At 38.3% G+C, this 10,341-nt stretch overlaps 1 protein-coding gene across 1 annotated transcript in view; it reads right to left on the bottom strand.

The window, feature by feature from the left end:
* Positions 1-3,084: 3,084 nt before the first annotated feature.
* Positions 3,085-10,341, bottom strand: part of LOC106880527 (uncharacterized) — a 35,584-nt gene continuing 28,327 nt past the window's right edge. Inside the window, exon 4 of the mRNA XM_014930502.2 lies at positions 3,085-4,477. Coding sequence (XP_014785988.1) covers positions 3,539-4,477 — 939 coding nt within the window. The 3' untranslated portion in view covers positions 3,085-3,538. The remainder of the gene's footprint in view (positions 4,478-10,341) is intronic.

Consider the following 10,341-nt stretch of genomic DNA (forward strand, 5'->3'; position numbering starts at 1 on the left):
TAGAACATGTAATCTTTACCAGGGTCTGGATCCAAGGATAAGATAGATCAAGATGTTTGAAACAACTCTTTGTCTTTCACTGCGTCCAGCAGCAGCAGCAGTTTCTCTTGTTATTTTCTCCAGACCCATAAGAAGTTACATTCAACACTGTATGTTCATTAAACATTTGTAAATTTTACAGTGTTCCTGCTCACAACAGGGAATCTCTCCTACTGAGTAAACTTACAGTTAAATGAATTGGGTCATTTGAGAGGGGACAGAATGTAAACCAACCTACAAGAACCAGCTCTGCTACTTTCTATATGGAAGCAAGAAAATAAATATATAAAAAACAAGCACTATGTTTCCTGTTTTGTACACTTAGTGGGTAATATATACAGACAACGAGAGACATTTCAGATCATGTAAACATACCTCAATGGTCCTCAACCATTTTTACATATGGACCCCTTTCATTATTGTTTTACTATAGCCATTTAAGAACTAGTTTATAGATACTTCTTTGAAAATTCTTATTTTGTTTTTCACACATTCACTTGTGTAGGTTTCTTTCCTACACCGCTCTCTGGGAGAACGTTCTCAGTCGTGGAAACATGTTAAATTATGTAAAACGTTAGAGAAAGGAAGCTGGCCATTTCTTGTAGTAAATATATCTTAAGCAAAATCTTTTCACAGATCCTTAAAATATTACTGTGGGGCCCTATTTAATATTTTGCTTGTGTGGACCCCAGTTTAGATCTACTGTCTGAAATGAAATAAGTGAGGATTGGCTTTGAGTTTGTCATGAAGCAAGTTTATGTTAACCAGGATAGGAGACAGAAAAGGGCAGGTGTATGGAATCATGGGAAACCAGGATAGAGGAGAGAGAAAAGGGTGAATGTATCAGTTGTCAATTGTGTTGGATGGTGGTGAGGGGGATGTACCTAAAGGGAAATCCAAATATCAATAGATTATTGACAGGTTATCAATATATTAGCCCCAGTCAATTGATTATTGATAAAATTATTGATAAACCACAAAAAATTGTTCCAATATGCCATAATCATTATCAAAGTTGGAGAGTACATAAAAACCTAACTGAATCAAGTGTTCTGTTCTAGCTGTGTAATTCTCTACAGATTGTTTTGGTTGGTTCAAGTGCTTCTGAGCTGCACTAATCTTGTAACTTCAAGATTTTGATAATGTAATTGTTTAATTTTAGAATGATATTGTAGGGTAGGTGTGAGAGGCTGGATCTGGCCAGTGTGAACATAAAACACATAGAATAATTTGGCAGGAAGTCACCAGTTTAAATGCTAAGGGGTTAATATTTGTGTTTCGCAAGATTCTAAGATAGAAATACCAGCAGTGGCTGATTTTGCTCTTCAGCAATAAAATCAGTTTGGTCCTTTGGCCAACTCAATCCTCTCAACTTTCCTTTCTTTTTCACCAACCATAATTAATCATTATTACTCAGGACTCCCAGTCAGTTTCGCTCTAATTAATCCAGTGACATTTTAGAACAGAGGTAATCAACCAAATACTTGAATGTTGCCCTGTTTCTTTCTGTTTCACAATCTCATGGTTATTCATACTCCAATGATTTTCCAGTTGTGTGCAGTGTAGCATGACAAGTCCTTAGATGGGAGCCAGCTTATTGACTTGTGCAGAAACAGTCAGTTACTGCTGTTGAGGAGTCCTGATCAGCTTTTATAGGGCAGATCTATGACACAGACATGTATGCTATTGTCTGTCGTCCTATTTTATTATGAAGCATCTGTTGTCCTTAAATATATGCAGTCTCCATTTTAAAAAATGGCAGCTGACAAATAGTGGTTGTCATTATTGTACCTGCATTATCATAATTATTGCAATAAGCTAGCAGAATCGTTAGAGCATTCAAAAGAAATGTTCAGTGGCATTTCTTTTGGCTTTACAAGTTCAAATGGCACCAAGGTCGACTTTCATCCTTTCACTCAAGTACTGGGAGTTGATGTAATCGACTTGACCCCTCCCCTCAAAATTGCTGGCCGTGTCAAAAGTTAAAATTATTATTATTGTACCTGTTAATGTGGTTCTATAGTTGCTGTTGTACAATTCTGCTAAGCGCAACTTAAAACAGATCCATGGCATATTGTTAGCTTTTCAAAGAACAATTTTATTTCCTTGGTGTTTTAGTGGGAAGGCAAGGGGTATGCAGTTCAGATACTTAGGGTTTGAAACCTGGTACTGGTAAGAAGTTTGCTTCCCAACCACATGGTTCCAGGTTCAGTCCCACTGCATGGCACCTTGAGCAAGTGTCTTCTATTATAATCTAGGACTGAGCAAAGCCTTGTGAGTGGATTTGGTAGACGGAAACTGAAAGAAGCCCATTGTGTGTGTGTGTGTGTATATATATATATATCATCATTTAACGTCCATCTTCCAAGCATGCATGGGTAGGACTTTGTGTGTCTATCCCACCACCATTTGACAACCAGTGTTGGGGGTGTTTATGTTCCATAACTTAGCAGTTCAGTAAAAGAGACTGATAGAATAAGTACTGATAACATTAATAAAGAGAAATAATGAAACTAAGAGCGGGGGGGGGGGGAAGAAAATGAGAGATCAAGAGAAGTGGTGGGGAGAGACGCAAAGAAGTCAGATGGATCTAAGCTAAAAGAAAATCAATTCCAAAAACTTTACGTTCCAAAACAAAAAGACATTTCTAAAAACTCACCATTGATTATATTCTAAACACACATTCCCATAAACATATATATACTCTCATACATATACACACACACACACAGAGACTTAGTACAGTAATTTGGTGACACTGCTAATAACCAATATGAAAAATCCGAGGCACTTGCAACAAACTTGCTTATTCCATGTACTGGTGTCCCCCCCCCCCACTACATAACTCTAATAGTGTCTTGTTAGTACATGTAGTAATCTATCATTTACTGCATATATTATTTTAGTCAGTACGAACACGGTTATGTTATTCCCTTATCACATGTAGAGATTATTATTATTATTATCATCATCATCATCATTATCATGATCATTAGTACTGCCTTATCACATGTATTGTTATATAAATCCATTAAGAAATTGCACTGATCGTAAATATTCTTTATTTTTTTTTTTTTGGTGGAGGGGTGGAGGGGGATAATGTGTTTTCACACACACATAGAGTGCATGGACTTTACATTTTACACCTACACAGATGTAAAATTATTATAAAATAAACAAACAAAAAAACAAACAAACAATAAAACAAGAAATAAACAAACAAACAAACAACTGGTTCTTTCTCCAGATGAAAACCAAGTTTTAAGTATTGTTAGTTTGAAGGAGATGTGTAGGAGAGAGAGAGAGAGAGAGATAGGGTAGGGAAATGTCAAAGACAGCCGGCCAACAAAACAATTAAGAATTCTGGCTGCTTCTTGTTACACAATTAGTTCTGTTTATTTTATGCATTTTTTTTGTTCATCTTTGTTTATATTTATTTTCTTTTTTAAAAGGTGAGAGAGAGAGAGAGAAGAAAATCCGACCAGTGTCATTTTGGTGCTCAAGCATCAGTAATTTCGGTAAGCTTCACTTCTTCATAACTCGATGAACTGTTGCTATGTTCCGAAGCAGTGTCACTTTCTATTTCAACAAGCTGTGGTGGTTGCTGCTGCTGCGCTTCTGTTGGTTGCAGCTGCTGTGGCCGTTCGGGTTGCTCAGATGATATAGAACTTTCATTTACGGCAGCGGCAGTGAAACCTGTGTTGGCAGAAGCGGCGAGGTTGTGAGCGTGGTGAGGAGTACTCGTCTCCTCGGAACCAAGTCCAGAGTCTTGAAGTGTCGATAACAATGACTCACTGAATCCAGACTCTTCGAGACGTGAACTAATGCTCTCCTGCATAGTGGCCTCTATGACCACAGGGGCAGCGTTCTCTATTTCTGGGGAGGAGTTGTCCGTAACTCCAGCTAATGATGCAATTTGTGAAGGAAGATCAAAAGGGGAATGAGTTGTTTCTTGAATACTGGATGGTGGGCCTACATGTTCATCTTCCTCTTCTTGTGTTTTAAAGTTTTCAAGATTCTCCCATTCTTGGTCGTCGTCAACTGAACCAGGTGAAAGTTGCTGTTTGGAAAAAAAGGGTGTTATGTCCTCGGCTGGAGTTAGGGATTTTTCTCTGCTCTCGGATTTCGAAGACTCAGTTATTTCTCTTGCAGGTTCCTCGTTAAACTCTGCAGTTGCTGTGGTATTTGTCGAACCATCACTGGCGACATTAGACAAAGTCGACACGCTCCGATGAGAGAGTTCACTTGTTGAATCATTGGAATGACTTTTGGAAGTTTCAGTGGCAGAGATGCTTTCTTCACCATCTGAACCCTGCTCGTCAGAAGTCGACTGAGCTTCTGCAACGTAGAACTCATTCTGTTTGGCTAAAGGAGCAATGAAGTGAATGTTGCAGTCATCATAAACTTCTAGGATTGGATGAGCACACAGACGCCTTTCCTGCAATGAAACAAAATAGGAAAATTAATTTCATTATAAGTATTATTATATATCATCAACATCACCATTTAATATGCTTAATGCATGCTGGCATGAATTGGATGGTATATATATTTGGTACTGATGCCATATAATAAGCACCCAGTTCACTCTGTAAAGTGGTTGGCATTAAGAAGGGCATCCAGCTGTAGCAACCATGTCAAAGAAGAATCCTCACCTGGTGCAGCTCCAGGCCTTGCCAGCTTCTATCAAACCATCCAACCCATGCCAGCATGGAAAACAGATGTTAAATGACGATCTCTCTCACACACACACACAGAGCATCATCATTCTTTTCATCATTATCCTCACCCTTTTCATATCCACTTTTCTGCTCTTGCATGGATTCCTATGTAAGGTCAGATTTCTCCATGGCCAGACAGGATCTCAAGGAAGACTAGAAACAAAAGACACTGCTTGTATGACAGTGTTGCTTGTTTACAACAATCACTTGATGTCAAGACAAGGCAACAGTAACACACACACACACACACGTATGTATGTATCATCATCATCGTTTTAACATCCACTTTCCCTTGCATGCATGGGTCAGGCAGGAATTGCTGCCTCTAACCCTTCTTTCCGAGCAAGATATTTCCCCATGGCCAGACATGCTTTTTAACGGAAGATTGAAAACGAAGGACACTTCTTGTATGAGGCTGACATGATGTTCCTTTTACACACACAAAAACATATACAATTGGCTTCTTTCAGTTTCCTTCTACCAAATCCCCTCACAAGGCTTTCATAAACTTTCAAGGGAGGGGTGGGCTATTATAGAAGTCATTTATTCAAGGTGCCATGCAGTGGGACTGAACCTCAAGCCACATGGTTGGAAATCAAACTTCACAGCCATACCTGTGCATCTATATCTTTTAGTTTACTGTTGTGTTAATACTCATCATTCATCATCCGTTTTCCATGCTGGCATGGGTTGGACAGTTTGACAGGAGCTGGTAAAGCCAGGATCCACATTAGGCTCCACACACTGCATTGGAATGGTTTCTACAGCTGGATGTCCTTCCTAACACCAACCACTTTACAGAGTCGATTTGGTGCATTTTATGTGGCACCAGCACATAATACAGTGTGTATTATAATGGTATATAGCTTTAGCTTTAATACTGGAGAATCATATGGCACAGTGCCATGTTATACGTTTGGACGAATTAGTGAAATTTTGGATAAACAATTTCTTTAAAAAAATTTTTTTTAGCTGATTTGCTGAAAGTGAGTACAATAAAGTACTAGCAAGACAAAAACGAAATGATGAGGTAACTTACGAGCAAAGATGTTACATGGTCAGTGACCGTTAGAACGTTTGTTTACATTGAGATATAAAGGGATCATGTAACATCTTTGCTCGTAAGTTACCTCATCATTTCGTTTTTGTCTTGCTATTATATGTTTTATTATGAACTCCCTGAAGAGAAATATATGAGGAATCCCAGCAGCTCTTACTTCTTTGTGAAGGAGCTCTCATTTATTTTGAAACATGTGTAGGAATTAAAGGAACTTTTATTTATATGCATTTTGCTCCATTTATTATTATTCATATCTTCTCAAAATGTATCACTTTAACTTGGTATCTCTACCTGTAAAACGGCTGTGATATCTTGTTTTTTAGTGTAATTTTGCTACCTCTGGTAACTATTAACATAATCAAAGGTTTTTTTAATAACTGAGATAATATTAATATATACATAAACTAATATATATATATATATATATATATATATATACACGACAGGCTTCTTTCAGTTTCCGTCTACCAAATCCACTCACAAGGCTTTGGTCGGCTCAAGGCTATAGTAGAAGACACTTGTCCAAGGTGCGATGCAGTAGGACTGAACCTGGAACCATGTGGTTGGTAAGCAAGCTTCTGACCACACAGCCATGCCTGTGCTTATGATTAAATCTAATGTTGAGGATAAACATACATATATTTATATATAAAAGGATACATGCATGTATATACATATATACACATGTTTACACATTATCATTTAACACCCATTCTCCAGGCTGGCCTGGGTTGGACGTTTGAAAGGAGCTGTTGAGGCACAGGGCCACACTGAGTTCCAATGCCTGTCTTGGCATGGTTTCTATGGTTGGGTGCCCAACGCCAACCACTTTGCAGGGTGTATTGGGTGCTTTTTACGTGACACCAGCAATAGTGAAGTTACCAAGTAACCCACAATACAAGATCCCTCAACTGAGAAGTGGGGGAGAAGTGTTGGCGGAGGTGGCTTTATGCCAGATGACGAATGGTTAAGGACAGGTGAGTTGCTGTAAGGGAGATAGCTGGCCACCTCAGCTGGAAGAGGTTGATAGGGAAGATGGATTCAGGGTGGCATACCCTCAAGTTACAGGAAGGTGAGAGAAGTAGAGTGGGTGGGTAAGAAGTGAGTAGCAGATGTATATATAGAGAGAGGCAATGGGGGGGGGGCAAAGTCAATCGGGAATATCTGAATAGGCATTGTTACTGAGAAGATTAAGGATTTGGAATCTAAGCAGGGGACGTACAGAATTGTTGATGATAAATAATTACAGGGGACTTCACTTGACTGTAATAAAGATGTTTCGAAGATTTATAATTTTCCAATCTTTTTGGTGATGTCATGTGTGTGTGTGTGTGTGTGTGTGTGTGTGTGTGTGTGAGATGTACTGATCTGTGATAGAAAATTCAACAAAAAAGTACTCCATCTCAGTTTTTTTGTGTTCCTTCTATTTATTCAATTTCTTTTAGTTTCTTTTTTTTTTTCATGATTTGCACCTGAAGAATATGAAACTATTAGTGGCACTTGCATACATGTATTGCGACCTTTAAATAAATAATATATATGTGTGTGTGTGTGTGTGTGTATGTATATGTATGGTGTCTTGTATGCATGTGTGTGTGTGTATATATACATGTATGTTTATATATGCATGTATGTGTATAAATATATGTATGTGTGTATGAATATGTGTGTATATATATGTATGTATGTGTACATATACGTGTGTGAATATGTATGTATGTATGTGTATATATACGTATGTATGTGTGTGTATATATATGTGTGTGTGTGTGTGTGTGTGTGTGTATATATATATATATATAATACACACACATACTCATAAACATACATATACATGTGTGTGTGTGTGTGTGTGTGTGTGTGTGTATATATATGTATATAAATTCTTTATAAAACCTCAGCAGCTATTCCCACCCAGACTGATTGTTTTGGCACTTCCACAACTGGAAGAATAGAAAGGTAACAGAAATGTTTGAAGGAACCAGAAGAAGCTTAGAACATGTCTGCTGCTAGTTTACAACCAAATGAATTTCCTTATTTTTAGAACAACCTCTGCGTATCTGTGTCATGAAAAAAAAATAAAAAGAAAAAAAAAAGACAAATATTTCAATCCAATTCTTTTAAGGAATTTTCCCTCCAGTTACAAAGTAAAATTTTACAGTTTTAACCCTTCTGAATAGCAAGCCACTAAAGACATGGTTCTATTATTCATTTTCCTTCCTGTTTTAACTATTAAGCATTTAAACTGGCCATATTCAGCCTAAATATTTTACATGTTTTATGCTCAAACCAACCAGATCCTGCCACTCACACCTACCCTACAATGTAACTGCTTTCAATAAATCGTGTATTTTCTCGTACCTTGGAGATTTCAATGATGCTTATTTTTAGAATATGAATAAATAAGCATTCCATTTGACAGAGTAATCCAAACACGAAAGTGTTAAAGTGGTCGAAATTAAAACCTGTCATTGCAATTTCATAATCACATACACCAGCTTATTCGTTTAGCATTTAATCTGACCACATCCGGCCGAAATATTCTATCTGTTTTGAGTTCAAACTGACCTGATCAAACCTCTTACACCTATCCTACAATGCTGTTCTTAAAATATACAATCGCATTACGCTTGAGAAGACCTGCTCAGTCAAGTGAAGTCATTGTCGTGGCCGATGCCAGTGCCACCTGCCTGGCACCTGTGCCAGTAACACATAAAAAGCACCATTTGAATGTGGCTGATGCCAGTTACAGTGGCATGTAAAAAGTGCCATTTGAGTGTGGTCAATGCAAGTGCTGCCTGACTGGCACCCGTACTGGTGGCACGCAAGAAAACACCATTCGAGTGTGGGTGATGCCAGTGAGTGTTGGTGGCACGTAAAAAGCACCCTCTACACTCATGGAGTGGCTGGCATTAGGAAGGGCAACCAGCTGTAGAAATCTTGCCAGAACAGATTGGAGCCTGGTGCCCCCCACCCACTACCAGCTTACCAGTTTTCAGTCAAGCCGTCCAACCCATGCCGGCATGGAAAGTGGATATTAAATGATGATGAGGATGATGACATCTTAGAAATCTTGAAGCTACGAGATAATGTATGATTAATTGAAAACAACGTGAATAAATAAGCATTACATTTGACAGAGTAATGTGAATGTTAAAAGGGTCAATGCAGACAAAATTATTTCAGTAAATTCATTCCTTTCATAATTAAAAATAAAATATTGGTGTAGCCATGTGTCTCCTCTATAGCAAGATACCGGTTCCTGTTCCATCATACTTTCGCCTCATTATACTTGGCATAAAGCCACCCACCTCAATACTACTGTCCACCTGGGGTATTGGATCTCGTCTTGTGAGTTACTTGGTGACTTCATTGGTGTGGGAGCCATGAAAAATGCACCATGTACCCTCTGTAAATTGGTTGGCATCTGGAAGGTCTCTAACAATAGATACAATGCCAAAGCAGATACTAGAGCTTTGATGCAGTCCTTTGCATTGTCGAGTCCATACAAGCATGAAAGACAGACATTAAATGATGAGGAAGAGGAAAAACAATGAATTTCAACAGGAACATAGCAACAAAAGAGTTAAAATCTAGTGAAATAATATTGAATATGCCATCAGTCTTTTTATAAACCTTATGTTACATTATTTACATTTGACGGATATTTGTCCTCATCTTGTTTGTTGTTAACACAACGTTTCGGCTGATATACCCTCCAGCCTTCATCAGGTGTCTTGGGGAAATTTCGAATCTGGGTTCTCATTCCTAAGGTATTTTTCAATGTTGTTATTATTATTATTCAGGTCACTGCCTGGAATTGAACTCAGCATCTTGGGGTTAGTAGCCCACGCTCTTAACCACTACGCCATATGCCCATCTCATCATGTTACCTGTCTTATCATGTTAGTCATCATTATCATTTAACGTCCACTTTTCCGTGCTTGCATGGGTCAGACAGAATTTGTTGAAGCAGATTTTCTATGGCTGGATTCCCTTCCTGTCACTAACCCTCACCTGTTTCCAAGTAAAGTAATATTTCTCCATGGGCAATTCCCCACCACCACCACCACTCCCCAACACTGAATTAGTTCATATTTAAGTTAAGAGATCTCATGTAACTACCAAGTCATCTTTTGCTATTACTTTGGGCGAAATGCTTAGTGGTATTTCGCCTGCCATTACGCTCTGAGTTCAAATTCCACCGAGGTTGACTTTGCCCTTCATCCTTTCGGGGTCGATTAAATAAGTACCAGTTATGCACTGGAGTCAATGTAATCGACTTAATCCTTTTGTCTGTCCTTGTTTGTTTAGCCCCTTGTGGGCAATAAAGAAATAATTATTTTATTCACATTTACCAGAGGCACAAAGGGGTGGGGAAAAGAGAGGGATGCTCAATAAAATAAGTTCTACTGGATACTTCACTGAAGTTTATGGAGAAACTATTATCCTTGTTACTGATGATAATAATGATGATGATGATGATGATACTATAATTGAAGTCAATGGTTCCCTCTCACT

This window comes from Octopus bimaculoides, chromosome 6 (genome assembly GCF_001194135.2).
Source record: "Octopus bimaculoides isolate UCB-OBI-ISO-001 chromosome 6, ASM119413v2, whole genome shotgun sequence".
NCBI classification, from domain to species: Eukaryota; Metazoa; Mollusca; class Cephalopoda; order Octopoda; family Octopodidae; genus Octopus; species Octopus bimaculoides.